Genomic DNA, 19,978 nt, shown 5'->3' with positions numbered 1-19,978 from the left:
GATCGAACTGGGAAGCTATGAATGACTTCTAGGGTTTCTGTCCTATACATGACATGGAAGTTAAAGGAATCTCCTAAGGAAACCTAAAAATTTTGTGGTTCTCTCCATTCCATCTATTAGTTTGACGATGACACAAAGGAGAAATCCCAAAAAGGTTTGTCAACTAACTTGAGCAAAGAACATCACTGAGCTTGTTTGCTTGAAGCCAAGGGGTGCGATTATATTAGAGGGATTCTACTTTGGATACCTTATCTTCTTGTAGAAAATGTATTCTTTTAAACCCTTCTCATGTTTTTAGCTATTAACTGATAAACACTATATTCATGGTTCAGTCATGATGCTTATGTTAATTGTGCTTTAATTACTTATATATGATTATGATTTGAAATATACATCATAATCCAATATTGGTATCAGAGCCATATAATAATTAGCACACAGAAAATATATTTTGTAAAAACCTTGTTGAGTTATGATCTTCTACACATATATGAGAAATTATGTGTATGAAATTTACATGCCATGTTTTTTTCAAAATTATGGTTCTAAAACATGAAAAGTTGATTTCAGTGTTGTTCAATGTGTTTGAATCTTCTTATTTTGTATTAAACAATGTTTTGATTTGTTAGTGCAATTTTTGGATATTTTTATGGCATGAAAAATCATACAAAATTATGTATAATATATTTATATTTATGACATATTAAACCTGGTTTAAAAACATAAACATATTTAAACAAATATCATAGATTACATATCAAGTAAGCGGATTTGATCTTAATCAGAACAATGAATAAAATCATGTTTTATGACACACCATTGTAACATCCAAAAATTTATTACTTTTTTTTTTTTTGCTCAAAGTTGTAAAACATGAATCCCCATTCTTATAATCAGGTCATTTTTTAAAATTTAATATATCCTACAATATCAACGTACCAAACCATAATATCATCAAATTGCATAAGCATAATTATCGTTTTGAAAATTAGCATATAATAAGGTAAAATACTAGATAAATGGCATGCCCTTGAGAATGTCCAGATGTTGCAATCATGTCGATTCATTCCCCTTCAACACGTTCGACGGTCCTGCTAAAGACATTATGTAGCAACTGTAAGCTCAGGGCTTAGTGATTAATCACAACACTAACACATTATGCAAATCATATGCAATATATAATATAACACTTAAACATCATGAAAAAAATAACATATTACTTATCATCCAATCACATAACATATCTATTTACCAGATCAACTAGATCCCCCCCCCCCCTCCCTAGAGGCCTTTCTCTAGTTAGCCAATCCATGAACACTTCCCTCCAAGAGGCTTTTCGTGGCCTAACATCCTAATGTAATTTCATTCTACTTATTTATTTAACTAGATCCCACTTGAGAGGCTTTTTCTCTGGTTGGTTAGTCCACAACCACTTCCCTCCAAGAGGCTTTTCATGGCCTAACATCCTAATATCACATGTCCACATAATAAGAAAGTTTGTAAAAAGTCACCTGAATATATGATAAGATACATCCACACAATGAGCTACCTCCTTTGATCCACTTCATAATTATATAACCTTAACTTAGCAAATAATGTATAATACTTAACTTCATTTTCTAGAATCTTTTATTCTCTAATTCTATATGATAGGGCAAAAGACCATTTTACCCTCCATTCATGGTTTGAGACTCAATTTCAACAAAGTAGACCAAAAGTCAAACTTGTCAAAAAATGAACAGTCAATCGTCAACACGTCGAAGCCTTTCCATGAAGCACCGCGGTCATGCCGCGACAAAACAGTCGTACAAATCATTTAGTTATTGTGTTGTGGTTATTCTTAGGCCGCCATACGGTTCTTCTAGTAGAACACTTAACTTATTAAGCACTTAATCCTTACAGATCAAGGCTTAGATTTTCAAATTTGATTCTTTCTAGTGTCTTAATGAATAAAGTTTCCAACTTTATCAATCCTAATGGCTAGATCTTCCTTAATCTACAACCCTAACTTGATTAAGTCCACTAGATCTTATGATCTTGTGCATGCTTACCAAATAACATGCACACTCGTTTTTCCTCATCATTAAGACCAGGAACATGTCCTCAAGCATTCTATGCATCTGAAGTTGCTTAAACTCCAAGAGCATAAGTCAAATGGTGCAAAAAAAAAAAAAAAAAAAAAAAAAAAAAAAAAAAAAAAAAACAAATCTTAGATCTAAGCACACTAGCCTTCTTTCCTCTTCAAAATCTCTCTAAGAGCCTAAAAACACACCTATAAACAAGATAGGGTTAGGGTTTCAATTCTGAAACAAGGAAGCTGGCGGATGGAAGAAACCCTAGGGTTAGCATTCATTAAATATGGCTCAAGCCCGAGATCTAGGGTTCTGAACCCAGTCGTCATCGCATCGCGATCCACTCTTGACCACGCCACTACTTAATTGGTCGTGTTGCAGCTCTAACTCACCCGCACCGTGAAAGTAAGGTTTTTTCGAAAACCTTCTACTCACAAATCAACAGTCTTTAGCTAATCAATCTTGGAACGAGTTCATGCTTAAGCAATAATTTAACAACTATTGCTAAAACTGATAGAGTTTATAATTAGGCTAAAATAATGTTGATGGATTTTTGTGACGCTTAAAACTGTCAAATATTTAATTTAGTCTAAATTGTTGCTTAATAGAATTTTGCAACGCTTTAATGTTGTCGCAAATGTGTTGAAATTACTTTTAAGTTTGTAAAAGTGTTACAATTGATTCTATGAATATGATAACATATTGTCTCGACTAGACCTATGTTTGTGATGCTATGTGTTTTTTTGTTATGCATGTAAAAAGTTAATTTTCTACAACCTGCATGTTTTTTTTGTTTGTTTTTTTTTTTTGTAATGTATTTTTCTTTTTTATTGTTGTAAATGTAATAGAGATTAGATTAGTTAGGATATTGTATATTAGATTGATCATGTTTTTTCCGGGTGATGCAAAAACGCATATGAATGAGGCAATTGTCACCATAATTGGTGATAATAAGAATAAAATGTAGGTGAAAGTAAGAGATAATTGATAAAATAATTGTATTACAATAGTCTTACATTGATTATATACCAAATAATTAAACAATTCAAGAACCTATCACATGGAAAGTCCTATGGCCCCATGAATGCATAGACTAAACACAATAAAAATAATCAACATTATGGGGAATAGGACCCAGTTAATGAAATATTCAAATCAAAGTTCCTTAAACAATCCACACCATGCATGTTTCCCTCTGACTCCCCCCATAACAATGTGCTTTTTAGCCACTTCACTTAGATCCAATATACATTCGACCAACTCAATATTCAAAATAAATCTCACCCTTTTCCAAAATATTAACACTTACCCACAAATCTTTAGATTGAAATCTTCAACTTCGACAATTTTTTTTATAATAATAATGCATTACTGTTCATCCAATCAAGAACAAACTTATCAAGAACCTTACATGAGCAAAAATATGCCATAATTTCGAGTTTCCTTACACTTTCTGATTAAATAAAGTCTTTGATTTTGTTCCCGTAGATTGACTTTTTCTTGTTGATGAACTTGAAGAACGAGAAGATAATTGTGGTTCAGGTTTAGATGCTGACGTGTATCTGCTTGATTGGCTTCTTAGCTTCTTCTCGTTATTAGAACCATCTTCGGCTCTAATTTGTCTCACTTTTGTCTCGTTTAAACCAGCAGGAAGAACACAATTGCAAAGAAAACCTTCAAAATTCAACATGATTGTATAAATCATAAGTATTGATAGTTTTTTTTTTTTAAATCATTTGAGTTACATTTTTTTTTATGCGTAAGTTATGGCTAATATGGCTTTGATAATAGAGAACTATAATTAAGTGCAAAACAAGATCCATATTTTGCGTTTGTATCATAATTTTTAGGATGTTGTTTTAACATAAAAAATTAATCTTGGTTTATGGGTTTCTAATGATCATAAACATGGGATCATGTGGGAATTCGCCTCGGTCAAACAAATTTTATTGAAAGTTGTGTGCCACACAAGAACATTAAGTCACATCAAGAAACTAATTAATGATGATAAATCTAAAGGGTATTTTAGACATTTTGATAAAAGTCATTGTCCAAACACATCTAGTTACGAAGTAGCTTGGAAGTTGAAGTTTGCTTATAAAATTCAAACTTTTAGAATGGGTAGCAATTAGCAAATGACTTCCAAGCAAAGTTCAACCAAAAGTTAAGCAAAATTTATGAATCTTGAAATGCACAAAAAAAAAAAAAAAAAAAAAAAAAAAAAAAAAAAAAAAATCGAACTATATATATTTTTTAATCTAACCATAAAAGTTTCATAAAATTTTCCAAAATACCCATTTTGGTAATTTTGTTATATCATGTTTCACCAACAATTTTCCAAATTAACCATTTTTATATCGGAAAATGATTCGTCCACAACAGTTTTTATTCGTACACAACAATTTATGATTTATAGTGAATAATACAACATTTTAAAACACAAATCAGTGTGTGGAGAAAAATTATTGTATACAAATCAATTCTCTTTTATATCACGTCAGAATGATTTATTTGGAAAAAATTTGAAGCTTTTATGGTTTGATTTGAAAAAAATGAGGTACAAATGGTCAAACCGCAAAATTGCCCAAAATCTAAAAGTTTTTTTTTTTACCCTAAAGTTATCAACAAAATATGTGTTATGGAAATAAAAATGATAAGAAATTTGGGATCTTACCAAGTCGAGCTAGTCTATTGACCCAACTAGGAATCGGCCTTTTGGTCAACCTTAAACACATATCATTGCAAAAGTGATTACAATTTCTTGTAATCAAATTATAACTATTTCCCGAATATTCTCCTGCCAATTTTTCAATAAATCCACGAACCTCTCGTGGACCAAAATCTGTTCTTCCAATCAAGATCGATTTCCTAAATGTAAATCCAGGGCATTTTCTTGGTTCCACTTCAAATATACCCGTTGTCGAATGTTCATGTGCCCCAAATGCATATTCTATACCATGAACTACAAAAAATCAAGAATCATAGTTTGTCACAATCTTAATAACGAAAAATTACCAAAAAAAAAAAAAACACAATATGTTTTGGGTAGTTATGTGGTTTATAACTTTAACCACTAAAACTTTACTTTTTCTAATGAAACCATATACGAACGTGTTTTTTCCAAATTAACCATTTTAACCTATTATATCATTCTTTCACTAGTATTTTTCCAAAGTAACCATTTTAACGTTTATACTAACAATTTAACTAGAAAATATGCTCCTAGGGAGGATTTATAGCAACAAACGTAACGGAATGTTATATTTTATGATTATTAAACATGGCCATTTCACATTTAAATTGGTTATAAAAGTCAAAGTGTACACACTAGAAAGAAAGATAACACCTCCTATCATGATTTGCGTCCTCAACAACACACAAGTAGGGTAAAAGGTTCGACATTTGATAGTGATTTGCCAGAGGGATAATCTTATTGAATTAATTCAATAATAAAGAAAACAAAAACGAAACACATTCTAAAATTTCTTACAAGATCATCGTATGTCGAAATCAAGAATCAGATGTTTCATTACACTAAGAAATGATAGCACATAACATAGCGGAATGGAGACCTCAAAGTCTTGCAATTTATTGAAAGAAAAACAGGACAATTTGTGTTTATTATTATAATCTTTTGAGAAATGAAATGAATTGAGAGATTTGTGGAGAATTTGAAGAACACAAACCTTGAACACCAGAATGATAAACACCAAGGCCAACCCAATAAGCGTAACCATTGATGGGAGTGAGATCGTATACGTTTAAATATACAGGAACAGTCCCTGTTTTCTTTTTTCTAGGAATCATCCGACACAACATCGTGTTCTTGTGTCAACCGAAGAAAATTCAATCGTCAAAATCTAGTCGAAACGTGAAAATTCGAAACTTTTCTCACTGTAGAGCATACGAAAATCCCAAATGAACGATCTTCAATTGAATTTCCGTAAAATTCTCAAAATTGAAACAAACCCATCATAACAAACTTCCATCCGCACAAAACCCACAAAAAATCTAACGAAAAGATTGAACTTTTTGATTGGGTTTGGGAAATCTTTCAAAACCCTCTTCGGTATGCCTCCATCTTCAAAAACCCAGAAACCTGTTCTCACTTTCGGCCTCTGGAATTGGAGAAAATTTGGAAGGTTTTAAGGGAATCGGAGGGATTTGAGGAGGGGTAGATTGGGATTCGGATTGTGGGTTGCTTTTTCTAATAGAAAAAGGAATTTTTCATACTTTAATTCACATACATAAGTGGAATTTGAGAAGAAATTGGGGGAATATAATTTGACTGCTTAGGTTCCATCGGCGGCTTACTATTAAACAACTTTAATTTGAAGAACCTATGCTTTTGATAATTGCTTTGGGGGTGATAGAATCGGAATCGTATTTTATACAAATAGTACTCGAGTTTTCGTGTATTAAACTGTATGCCAAACTTTTTCAGGCTGTCATTCGAGAATTGTATAAAGAATTAACTATATATTAAAGCCATCATAAGACAAAAATGGGCTTTGGAGTTGTATGTACAAGTTGTTAAAGCCTAAAACGAATCAAATCAAAAGAAAACAAGAAGGGTCGGTTTTGTTTGGTTTTATAGCGTAACGGTTCATTTTGGTTTGAGCCACATCTTTACTAAATAAAGATAAAACAAATGGAACCACATATTTACTAATCAATCTCGAATTTAGTTTTGCTAAGTAATCATTGATTTGGTCATTTTATATTTTTACTTATAGAACTATATGATTTTTTTCGTATTATGATAGGTATACACCAAACTAGTGTATATTTTGGAATGTAAATATTGTTGTTTGGTTAGGATTTGGTGAGAAGATAAAATCACGTAAATTTTTCGACGAACCAGAAAATCAAATTGTAAAATGATTATAATATACATTGTTTTGGTCAAAAATTGATCAAGTATAATTCAATCAAATTGTATGAGAGACTGGAATGTTAGTGTAATGTAAGTATCAAATGGTAATCAAAGTGAGACAAAACGAGTTACAAGGAAAGCCTTTAATCATTTGTAGGATCTCTAAAATAAAACATTCGGATGTAATAATAACCATCTGTCTTGATGTATTTTATTGATTTTAACCTGAGGTTACAAAGATTGTGAAAGTAATACAAGTACAAGAGTAATGTTAGGGCTCATCGTGTGTGTTGTGTGCTAGCTACATGTGTTATTTATAGTATGGATTAAGTAAGAAGAAGTCTGATAATTCTGGGAACCCACAGAATCAACATATGTACGTTATGTGACTTGGTATTCCCGGTATTTTGCTTAGTTGAGAGGACTCTCCGTTGAGAATGAGTCTTGTGTTGACTAGTTCTGCAAATGTGAGAAAAAAAAAAATATAGTCATTACAAATGTAATAAATATTAGTGGTAATAGTCAGGATCCGAGAATATTTTTAGGGATCATGAGGCTTTAGAAATATTTGAAGATCTTGAATACGATTCAAGGATCATGGCCCTAACAATTGCCCCAAATTATACCTGTGAAATATAACCGTTAGTGTTTAGATATTTGGAGGTATAATTTTTAATTAAAAAATAAAGTAACAGACTCCAACGGATGGAGTAATTTGAATTTCAAAGGGTAGATTTTTAGCTGTTGGAATGGATCAAATCACCCTTCTACCTTTCAATGATTTCTGTATAAATAGGATATCCATCTCCTTAGTTTTATCTCATTCTTCTAGCTTTCCTTCCGTCGTCAGTTGTATACCATCGAAGGTACTAATCTTGTTCCCTTTTTTTTTTCCTTGTCTTTAGTCATGGTTAAAAAAAATCTTCGTTCTCGCTCGAGAATCACTGATGTTCCTAATGAGGATTTCAAGGACTATAAGATTTTATCTTATGAGGAAACTTGTACCTTTAATGACGATGACACTGAGGTCCTAAAGTTGGTTGAAACTTTTCCTACCTATACTATCTTTAGGGCTTTTGATGCTAGGATCCATCCTGAATTTGTCTCTCCCTCTTGGGTTTGTTTTCCCGAATATCCTTTCACCCTAGGACTTTCTTACCCTTTCTTCGGAATCAAATATGTATTTTTCGAGATCACTAAAATCTCTTACATTCAAGCCATGCTAATGGTTTGGAGGATTCTATATTGGATCGATCATTTGAACCGCTCTAGGGATCTTACCGTTAGTTTAAATGATATAGTCTATATGATCTTACAACTTTTGGGAACTTTCGCTTCTTGTTGAAGGTCAAAACCGATAAACCGTCCCTTGTGTTGAAATCCGAGCATAATGATGGTGCTTGGAAAGGGAGATATTTCTTCGTGAAACGCAACTCGCTTCCTGATGGAAATCTTCTATCACAATCTTGGATTAAAAAAGGTAGAGTTTCCTTTTTTGTATTAAGAATCCTGACATTCACATTTCTTATTTTGTTTGATATTTTGTAGCCTTCAAGTTCAACGAGCTAGTTTTTCCTGCTGAAGATACCGAGGATAGAATCAAGAGTTTCCTAACTCTGTCCGGGTTAAAGAGGTCATTTAGGCTTGGTCAGTTTAATCGTAGAGAAAGTTCCTCTACAATCGTCTCCATGTTGAAAGGTAAGGATCCTTCCAATATTTTCCTTTTTTTATGAAGGATCCTGAATTGGTAGTGTTTCTTTTGTCGTGCTCAGGATCTAAGAGTACTCGCTCCGGTGCCTACTTCTCCTTTGCTGACCTAGATACGGCCATGTACATCGGTCAACTGGTGGTGAAGAAAGAGAAGACTTCGTCCTCACTTCCCATCATGAGAACTTTCGTAGATTTAATGGTGAAAACCCCGGGATCTAAAAAGAGAAAGAACGTCAGTGCTAGAGATTTGAGCTTGGAGAATCTCGGTGTGGAGGACACACTCCGTATGTTTGTTTCCTTTTCTCAGGCTATAAGTACCAACATCATTTTGCTTTTCACATTTTTCTCTTTATTGATTCTAATGTATTTTCTGTTTCAAGTCATTGACCATATATCTGTTAATATGAGGATTCGGGATGAGAGGGTCGAGCATGTCCTCAAAGAGCAAGAGAATATGTGGAAAGCAAATAACGAGGACCTCCTAAAAAGGGTGAAACTCTTGAGTAAAGAGAAGGGCCAAGAAAGAGGAGGAGCATGTGGCGGAGATGGCAGAGGTGATCGTCGAGGTAAAGGCCACCACTGTCTTGGCTGTTTGTGAGGCCAAGATCAAACTAGCAGAAGATGTCGCCAACATAGGATCCTGGAATCTGGCTGGGTGGAGAGCAGCCTTAGGTAAATTAAAAGGTGATCCTGCCAACACCAATAAGGATCCTGTAGGCCGCATCCGAAAGTGAATGAAGGGGAGAACACCTTAGGCAATGATGACCAAGCCATGGTCAGGGCCTATTAGATAAGAATATTTTGCATGATTTTATACAAGACAATGTTATTTCTTATGGAATTGATGTACCATTTCTTTGTTTATGTATAGTTGTTTCATATTTCTCTTCTTTCATGGACAATTTGCTTGATATGATTGTAGGATTTCTGAGGATCCTTACATAGCAGGATCCTAAAAAGTTCAAATCCTACAAGAACCTTTTAAGATTTGATTAGCCTGAAACGATTAGTCATCAAATTGGGATCTTAAAATAATCAAGATCTTTTGGGATAAATTTATTTTTTGTGTAGGAAAAAATTATTTTAAAGGATAGTAAGACCCGGTCATCCTTAGGATTTGTGACAATTTGACTCATGAGAAGTATTGAAGCTTCCGTATGGAAAATATTTTTTCTTTAGGAATTCATCAGGGAGGATCCTTAACTTAGTGAAATGTGAAGGATACCACCTTATGAATCAATTGGAAATAATGTCATCTTGGAGAAAAAATCGGGAAAACTCTTGTTTTGTATGATAATGTCACAATCCTTGCATATTTTCAGGGGGAGTATCCCAACTTCAGTCAACATGTTAATGTTATAGTTCTTAGCAGATCACTCGAAAGAAGTTCCTGTTAACCCATCTTCCAAAGATGGAAACGCCAGCGTCCCGAATCCATTTTCGGCCAATTGAAGGAAGTGAGTAGTCGAAAATTAAGGATCTGAGTTCAAACTCGAAACACCCATCTGGGTCGCCGAGGTAAAGGACACCACTGCCTTGGCTGTTTGTGTGGCCAAGATCAAACTAGCAGAAGATGTGGCCAACATAGGATCCTCGAATCTGGCTGGGTGGAGAGCAGCCTTAGGTAAATTAAAATGTGATCCTGCCAACACCAATAAGGATCCTGTAGATCCGAAAGCGAATGAGGGGTAGAACACCTTAGGCAATGATGACCAAGCCATGGTCAGGGCCTGTTAGATAAGAATATTTTGCATGATTTTATACAAGACAATGTTATTTCTTATGGAATTGATGTACCATTTCTTTGTTTATGTATAGTTGTTTCATACTTCTCTTCTTTCATGGACAATTTGCTTGTTATGATTGTAGGATTTCTGAGGATCCTTACATAGTCAGGATCCTAAAAAGTTCAAATCTTACAAGAACCTTTTTAAGGCTTGATTAGCCTGAAACAATTAGTCATCAAACTGGGATCTTAAAATAATCAAGATCTTTTAAGATAAATTTATTTGTTGTGTAGGAAAATTTTGTTTTAAAGGATAGTAAGACCTGGTCATCCTTAGGATTTGTGACAATTTGACTCATGAGAAGTCTTGAAGCCTCCGTATGGAAAATATATTTTCTTTAGGAATTCATCAGGGAGGATCCTTAACTTAGTGAACCGTGAAGGATCCCACCTTATGAATCAATTGGAAATAATGTCATCTTGGAGAAAATATCGGGAAAAATCTTGTTTTATATGATAATGTCACAATCCTTGCATATTTTCAGGGGAGTATCCTAACTTCGGTCAACATGTTAATGTTATAGTTCTTAGCAGATCATTGGGGAAAATCACAAAACATATGATAACATGAAAATGTTATAAATCTTAACTATTTATGGGGAAGACACCAACTTTGGATAACACATAGGTGTTATTAACCTTAATAAATCACTGGGGAAGATCCCAACTTAGGATAACATATAAGTGTTATAGACCTTATGTTTAAGCATTAGGATCTTGATATATGTTCAGAAATACGAGGGTTACCAAGTCACTAAAACGTGAAATGATTCCCTTATTCACATCCACAGTAAGATTTTGTGCGTCAAAGAAAGGTGTAGAAACCTTAACTTGTATGAAAAAGGTAATAAACTCTTTAAACCTTAGAGGGGATTAAGTACCCTTAGTCACAGGAGAGATGACCAGTCTTTATTTGTAGTTATATGGATAAGTACTTATTGCAATTGTCAAGACTACATTAACATGTATATATTGGGATCTCTGAATCCTAGGATCCTCGAACATCAGGATCATCAAATGTTATGATCACTACATGTTAGGATCGTTGAATGTTAGGATCTTTTATTTCATGTGCAAATCAAAATGTTAGCTTGGGGTGGGCATTAGCCTGACTAAGCTCTTTCGATGCTTAATTCAGTATTGGACTTCATAATAATAAAAAGAATCAGATAATAGTAGAGGGTAGAGAGAGTGTACCTTGCGTTTGTTTGAAAATTACCAGCATAACTTCCATGAAGTATGGTTTTAGGTGGATGACATTCCAGGATCTTGGAAGGATGTTACCTTCAAGGGTGCCTTGCAAATATGCCCCCTTTCCTGCTTTTGAATCAATGAGATACGTTCCTTCCCATTTAGGTGCCAATTTACTTGCACTATGATCCTTGGTATTTTGGAACATTTTCCTAAGTACCAAGTCACCTACCTAGAACCTTCTAACTTTGATGTTCTTGTTATATGCTTTAGTGATCCTTTGATGATGAGCAACAATGCGGAACCTGGCAAGATCCTGAGTTCATCAATAGTGTCAAGATCCTGGGCTAGGATCCTATAGTTACTGTCACGATTCTGTAATTGATATCTTTCTATTGGGATTACTAGTTTAGTAGGGATCACAACTTCTATTCTAAACTCCAAGGAGTATGGAGTTTGGCCAGTGGCTACCTTTGAAGTGGTCCTATCTTCCCATAGGACGAGAGGAAGTTCCTCTGCTCATCTTCCTTTCTTCTTATCTAACCTTTTCTTTAGATTGTTGAATATGATCTTATTGTTGGATTCAACTTGACCGTTAGCTTGAGGGTGAATAGGAGTGGACATTATAATTTTAATACCCCAACTAGTGCAAAAGTCTCTAGTCCTTTTTCTTATGAACTGGGATCCATTATCACATATGACCTCCGCAAGGATCTCGAACCTAGTCAGGATATTACGGTTGATAAACAAGACCACTTCCTTGTCTCGTACTTGAACAAAGGCTTCAACCTCTATCCATTTCGAGAAGTAGTTCGTCATTACTAGCATGCACACCTTTCCACCATGAGCTTTTGGTAGCTTTCCAAATATATCCATTCACCATTTCATGAATGGCCAAGGTGAAATGATAGGATGCAACAGTTCTTCAGGTTAATGTAGGATGTTTTTATGTCTCTGGAAAGCATCACATTTTTGGGCATGTAAGAGAGCATCCTTTTTCATTGTTGGCCAATAGTATCCGATCCTTAATGCTTTGGAGCATAAGGATCTGCCCACAGTGTGGTTGCCATAATCTCCTTTGTGTATATCTTTTAGGACTTCTACAACTTTGTGATCTTCTAAGAATCTAAGGTATGGACTTACCATGGATTTCTTGTACAGTCTTCCTTGGATCATCACAAATCGTGAGACCCTCATCTTGAATGATTTCTCGTTTTTTTCCTCTTTGGGATTGTGCCATTTTAGAGATATTCCACTATGGGATAGATCCATGATTTGGATTGTTGCGGAGGATCCGGAATGTTGAGATTCTGATGAACATGATCCTGAGGAAAAGGTTGAGGTTCAGGATCCTTGATTATTGCCACGTCGGTAGTTTGGCTATGGTGATTGGGATCATCTGGTTTATTGGAGGGATCTTTTATCGCTGGAATTAATATATGGGTTATATGGATGCTAACTTCTGGCAGGATCTTAAGGGAAGATTCTAGGTTGGCTAGTGTTTCTGCCTCAACATTTTCTTCTCTAGGAACTTGGTTTAGGCTGAAAGTTTCGAATTCGGAGGCCAGCTTTTTAAGGATTTATAGGTATAGTGCTAGTATTTCACCTTTCACTGTATAGGATCCATTAAAATGATTATTTAATAATAAGGAGTCAACAAATACCTAAAAATCCTTGGTCAATGCTTCGTATTCAGCTTCATTGTTGGTTACATCGAATTCGTAGCTAACTGCTTGGGATATGATATCCCCACGTGGAAATTTTAGTATGATCCATAGGCATGTTCCTCTAAATTTTGAAGATCCGTCAGTGAAGAGTGTCCAGGTTCACATGATTTCTTCTTTTTGGAGTTCTTTTCTCTCCAACTCTGCTTCAGGTTGTAGATCATCACTGAAATCGGCCACAAAGCCTGCTAGTGCTTGTGACTTTATTGATGATCTTGGTTCATATTTGATTTCATATATCCTAAGTTTCATATACCACTTTTCCATCTTACCTAACATTTTTGGTTTTTGCATAACGTTCTTGATATGGTAATTAGTTCTGTAACACCCTGTTCCGAATTGACTCCTAGTCTGGGGTTGTGTCATGAATATCAGTCAACATAAGGATTAGGGATTTTGAAAAGGTAGGTTCTAGGCCCATTTGGGTGCAGGTGATGTGTTGGAAGTGATCCAGGTGTTTGATTTGTGTTTTAGAGCATAGGGGTATTTCGGTAAAGCGTCAGTTGGGCTTTTGTGAAAAATGGATTTTTGTTCGAATGGTTTTAAGAAAGGTATGATTTGATATAAGTTTAGGTCTTCTCGTTACCTTTCTGTGGATATAAGGATCGTCGGAATCAGATTTATAACGAAGAAGTTATGGCCTTCGGAAGTTTCGTGGTTTTCAGGCATAGCTGAGTACACGGGATGTAGACAAATCGTACGCAAGGAGTACTAGTGAAGAAGGCAGTACGTTGGGCGTACTGACCAGGATGGTCGTGAATGTTCTTTGGAGTATGCTAGGTGTACACCAATCAGATCAGAACCCTATTTTAGGGTCTTAGACCCTATTTAAACACCTTATCTCATAACCTAACCCTAATATCTTCAGCCTCCACCCCTCTAAACCCTATGAATCATCCTTAATCACTGATGGTGGCATTTTAAGCTTATAGTGTCCATTTTTGGAGTGTTTGGTCCATTTTCAAGAAGGTGGAGCTTGGTGCAAAGATGGGGATCAACGGGAAGCTTATAGATCTGGCTTTTGGGACTCATTTTCAGCTTGATGAAGGTATAAAGCTTTGAACTTGATCATTGATATCTTAGATCTCTTACTTGTGAGTTTTAGTTTATTTTGGTCCCAAAGATGAGATCTAGTGGTCTTGATTTCACTCCACGAGCTTTGAGTTTCCCCTTTTAGTGTTTCTGAGGTTCAAGGTCCATAAAGTTGGTACCTTTAGAGTTTAAGACCATCCATGTTGAAGTTTGAGTCATTTCCATGGAAGTAAAATGTTATACTTTGAGATTTGGTCTTTTGGGGCATGCAAAGTCACCAAGTTATTGACTTTATGGGTTTAGACGTTGTTTGGGACTCAGATCTATGGCTTGGACTTATGGCTTTAGGCATTAAGTGCTTAATGGAAAAATGGGATTAAAAGGGACGTAAGTTGGACGTACAAGCCAGTATGCGCAACGTACAATTCTGCTAAGTACACCCTGCGTACTCAGTCAGGTTGGACTTCGTATTTTGTGCTTTGGGATTGGGCCATTCCCTGGACTAGGTTGTTGTGGGCCTTCGTGGGCCATTTGGAAACAAGGTTTTGGACTAAGGAAATTTATTAGCCTTGAGGAAAGGCTATTAGAAAGGCCCGGGCCCAATTTGGAAAATTAAGCCATAATGGGTCCTTGATGATTATGAGATAATGGGCCATTGGAATACAAAGAGTTTGCACTAAAATAGATGGATGGGCCTGAAGGTAAGACCATGTAGGGGTCTGGACCCAAGGCCAAACCTTTATGATTTACATTTGGGGTTAGGATGGTTTCTATGTTATTGATATGTTAGATTTTATCTTGGTTTAGGATGGTTGCTATGCTAGTAATCTGTTAGCTCAGTATCCTGGTTATAGGATGGTTGCCATGAGTTATGATCTGTTAGATCAGTATGATTATTTGATATTGCGTGCTAGCATATGATGTTTATGTGCACATGTCTATTGGTTTTGGGAAAAGGGATGAGGTAGATCCTGATGTGTGCAATAGGTCAGGACACCTTGGGCGGACCGGATAGACTGCAGGCCCGAGACAGGCAAATCTAATCAGGCCGAAGGCTCAGCAAGCAGTCCAAATAGGATGAAGGCCCCGAGGAGGGCGGTCGAGACGTGTTGAAGGCTCGGAGAGTGGTCCAGATAGACTGAGGACCGGGAATTGGTCTAGTCATACTGATAGCTCATTATGCATGTTGTTTTCTTATATGTTTATATGATATGGTTATATCTGTATGGCATTGGTATTTTAGGGGTAACTCACTAAGCCTTCGAGCTTACATTTATCAATTATTGTTTCAAGTACTCTGATGATCACGGGAAGGCGAAGGCGTGATCGTGCACCTCCTTACATTTTCATGATTAATTATGGGGATACTCTGATGTTTAAATTGTTTTGAAAGTAAACTGTAATAACTTAATGGTTTCAAATGCTATAAAAAGTTTAAATTGGCTTGAATTTTATGGGTGTTACAAGTAAAGAGGCTCAATGTAATCCACTCGATGGTCCCAAGCTCTCTGAACCACATGTTGTTGATGATGATGATAAGAACTCTGAGAGCTCTACCTCGGACACAAGATCGTTAGGAGAAAATATTGCAGTTCTTTTTACCCTGTAAGAACTCTGAGAAAATGTTGCCTCAATTGTCTCCAAAGTCGACTCCCTCGATCAAAAATTCGCATGTATTGATTTGAAACCTGATGAAAAGGTAATAGGTCTTAACTCCAAACTTGAGCTTATCCTTCAATCTCTTTTTGAGATCCAGAATACTGCTCCCTTGGAACTTGACCAATAAAATCAACTCGACCAACTCATTTTCCTTCGTCTTAAGCACACAATCGAAGAAGTTGAACATAAGTAGAATGACTGTCTCGACTATCACTTCTACACCACCACCATCATGCTTATGATTCATGTTGACATGATTAATGCTACCAACGACCTCATCAAGTAGACTCATATTTTTCATAAGAAACAAATTCAACATATTGAAAAGAAGATTTGTAAAAAGGATGCTATGAACATGATCATGCAAGAGGTGCTAATAAAACTCATTCGAGCAACCTGGAATGTTACGTATGTTAGAACAACAAGTTCTATGAGATTCTCGTTATTCTGGATGAAATGTTTGCTCATCCCAAAGATCAAGCTCCAACAACTAAAGCTTACGGCGCTCTCACCAAACAACTTAACATAAGTTTCCAATGAGTCTTTGAACAATTAGAGGAACTCAAAACTGAATCCATACTTGCAGCGGATGTAGGGCCATCCCATGCAAGAGGGGAAGAAAGAGAAAGAAAAGAAAGAAAATTTCTATGGAAACTTGTCTTAGATTTTAGGCTCCGAGATGGGTCAATTGATGATGAAATGCTTGAGGTCGAATCTATTATTGAACTTCTTGACACATATGATGATGAAGATGAAGACCTAGCTAAAAATGTGATCTTAGGACTTCAAGCCATAAGGAAACAACCTTTGCATGTCCTTTTGGAAGCATAGAAGATGAAATGGTCCTTGGTTTCTTTGCCCTCATCTTTAGCAGAAGTTTTTAAATGAATCCGAGACATGGCAAAGCTCAAAACCAAGTTGTCTATAGATGCACTTAGAGCTACACAATCCTTGCTTCCACCAATTCCTGCTTTGAGGATAGTGCAAACGGATGAAGGTTGTCCCACCCGGGAACCTGATGACATCCCTAAAGAGCCTCTAATTTCTCCTCCATCTGAATTTTTCATCATCGAATCCGGTCATCAAATCATCTCCTCTATTTCAGGCACAAGTGAAAATCCACAAGAAAAACGCAAACAAAGTGCAACAAACTCGTACATCCAAGTGAAGACGTTTAGAAAGTCCAAGGGCTGGTCTCAAGAATAGATTGATCAAGCTTTGGAAGAAGGCATTCAAATTCAAGCGCTCAAAAACAATCTGAATCTGATGTTGGGTCTTTATCCTCTTTTCTGAGAATGAGTTATTCATGATATACACTTCATTACCTTCACTATGATCTTTCGACACAACATGCTGACCAACTTGACTTGCCAATCTCTCCACATGATCATTTTTATATCAAGCGCGCTCCTCTACATCCGAATGATGATCCTCAAATAATCATCAAAACAGAGCGTGAGAGATTGAGAACCTTTTACACCGTCAATGCACGACCCCAAAAGGTTGTGTGGTCTCAAAAGAGAATTACCAAGATCATTGGATATGGTAACATGGTTTAGAGCAAGTTCAATCTCAATTGCATGTCGTAGAGATACTACATTTCTCAGAACAAAGAATCCACCATCACCATCACGAATACAGACATTCCTTCGATCAACCTAAACGACATTCTCACCATAGCTTCTCATTTCTGAGATTGACAAACAAATGAATCAAGTATTGGAGCCTAGAGTGCTGCAATAAATTTCCTAAAGGACTATATTACTAAGTTTTGTTGATACGACATTGAATTTCCTCATCTTTTCAGAACAAAGAGTGTTCTTGCAAAAATCACCACTGAACTTCCTAAAGCACAAATCCTAGGAGAAGGCCCCATTAAAGAACCGAAAATTGGTTATGTATATCTCAAAAAGAAGTCTAATTGAAAATATTTCTTTAGAGTTCTTGACAAACACCTTGTTACAACAAAGATCCTTCAGAAGTTTATTTCGAATGCTGCCAAAAGTGACTCACCAGAGCATGTAAAGAAGAAGTTCATTGAGCATCTCAGATGGTACCTAGAAGTCCGAAGTTGGCTCCAACGTGCCTATCTCTTTGTATTCTATGAAGCTAAGTAAAGAGTTTTTCATTTCTAAGTTCACTTGGGGGGAGATTGTTGATACATGAAAATGAACCTCGAGCAATATGATGCCAAGCTATTATGAAGTGATATGCATTCTGAAGCGTGATCAATTCCAAAATGAAGCTACTTCTGAAATGAATACAAGTCCAAGAAGCACCTTGTATTAAGTTTTATTTTGATTATGTATTAGCATTTAATGTTTCTTGTCTTTTAGTCTTTGTTCTATTGTAAAGTTCATAAGACAGGACTGATAAAATCTTGTGTGTCAGCTTTTTGACTTTTCAGCTTTACATAGTTCATGTAGTCTTGTCAATTTGTCTTTTTATCACTCATTGGATGTTTAAGGAGTGTGATTTTTATGCAACGTAAGAGATTTAGTAACATTCTCTTTCACATAAATACCAAGTATCTTTCAAGTTAAGTCATTATCTCTATCATTCTCATTTTTCTAAAATTTTATTTACATTGTCATATTTATTCTTACTTACTTAAATACTTTGTTGAACTTCACATTTCAAGACAAGACTATTTTACTAGACTTGACTGGACTCTTAATATTAGCAGCAAACATTGATCTTAAGTTAATTCAAAGTTTGAGTTTTCATACCTTATTTGTGTATAGTTATTTGCAATCTCGTTAGCTCCTTTACTAGCATAAAAAATGTGATCATCACATCATGTATTAGAAGTCTATGAATAGGAACTTATAAAAATTGGAGTCACACAACTTGACTTTACTATCTCTAAGATCTTTCAGGTATTTTTGGCAGCTTTGTTTCCAATGTCCCTTCAATTAGTAGTAGAAACATATGAACTCTTTGGGGTTAACACATGGAATGATCCCAGAACTAGCTTCTCCTTTTACCATAATGTAACATCCCAATGATAAGGTACTTCTAATTTTGACCATATAGTTAAATTATGTTGCATTGTAGTCCCTAAGTATAAGAAAGGGTGCAAAAGGGCCCATAGTGTTACTTTGGTAAATTTGGACTTTGAGGAGTTGTTGAGCATATGTGTGAACACTAAGTGTACTAGGGTGTGCCTTAGTATGTTGGGCGTACACCTCGTATGCAGGGTGCACTTGAAGATCATGCAAACCTTAATTTTTAGGGTTTAGCTCGTATTTAAACCTCATTATAGCATCACATCTCATTCTTACTCAATTTCCTTCTATGAAATCAACCCCCAATCAAACCTAAGAGAAAGAGAGCATTTTTGAGCCTTTAGAGTGTTTAGAAGTGTCCTTGACGAACAAGAGAGTGGTGTGGAGAGCTTGGAGTTTGGAAAGCACTTTGGATCTGAGATTTCTTTCTTGTTAGAAAGCTCCAGAAGGTAAAAAGCTTGCATCTTTACCACTCCATCTTGTAGATCTAGACTTTCGTTCTTTTAAGATACTTTTTGGTCCCAAAATGGTGACTCTTAAGCATGACACGTTCTTGACCCATTAAGTCGTACTCTCAGAACTTAGGAAGGGTCTTGAGTCATAAAAATGGGGTCTTAATGGTTGGTTTTGCTCCATGCATTCTTTAGAAGGTCTAAATATATTAAGATGTTGATTTAAGCACTTAATGGAAATGCAAAGTCATAAAGTTGGAGAATTTATGACTCTTGAGGATGATTTAGCCTTAGATATGAAAGTTGGACATAAGAGCTTAAGGAATTAATCTCTTAATGAAGTTTTGAGAAGCCTGGGCATACGCCCTGCGTAACCTGAGTACGCAGCGTGTACATGGTCAACACTCCCATCTACGGTCAAGATTTGAGTACACCCCACATACCTTCGGAGTACGCCCTGCGTACGCG

The 19,978-nt window shown here is 35.7% G+C and overlaps 1 protein-coding gene across 1 annotated transcript; it reads right to left on the bottom strand.

The window, feature by feature from the left end:
• Positions 1-3,390: 3,390 nt before the first annotated feature.
• Positions 3,391-6,525, bottom strand: LOC145000703 (deSI-like protein At4g17486). The gene is made up of 3 exons (XM_078959968.1): positions 5,759-6,525; positions 4,747-5,034; positions 3,391-3,746 (listed from the first exon to the last, which is right to left on the bottom strand). The coding sequence occupies exons 1-3, from the start codon at positions 5,889-5,891 to the stop codon at positions 3,517-3,519; spliced, it is 651 nt and encodes a 216-aa protein (XP_078816094.1). The 5' UTR covers positions 5,892-6,525; the 3' UTR covers positions 3,391-3,516.
• Between the last annotated feature and the right edge of the window lie 13,453 nt (positions 6,526-19,978).

Source organism: Lactuca saligna, chromosome 6 (assembly GCF_052625555.1).
Source record: "Lactuca saligna cultivar CGN05327 chromosome 6, ASM5262555v1, whole genome shotgun sequence".
NCBI classification, from domain to species: domain Eukaryota; kingdom Viridiplantae; phylum Streptophyta; class Magnoliopsida; order Asterales; family Asteraceae; genus Lactuca; species Lactuca saligna.
The sequence above is the reverse complement of the archived record's forward strand: the minus strand, read 5'-3'. Positions and strand labels throughout refer to the sequence as shown.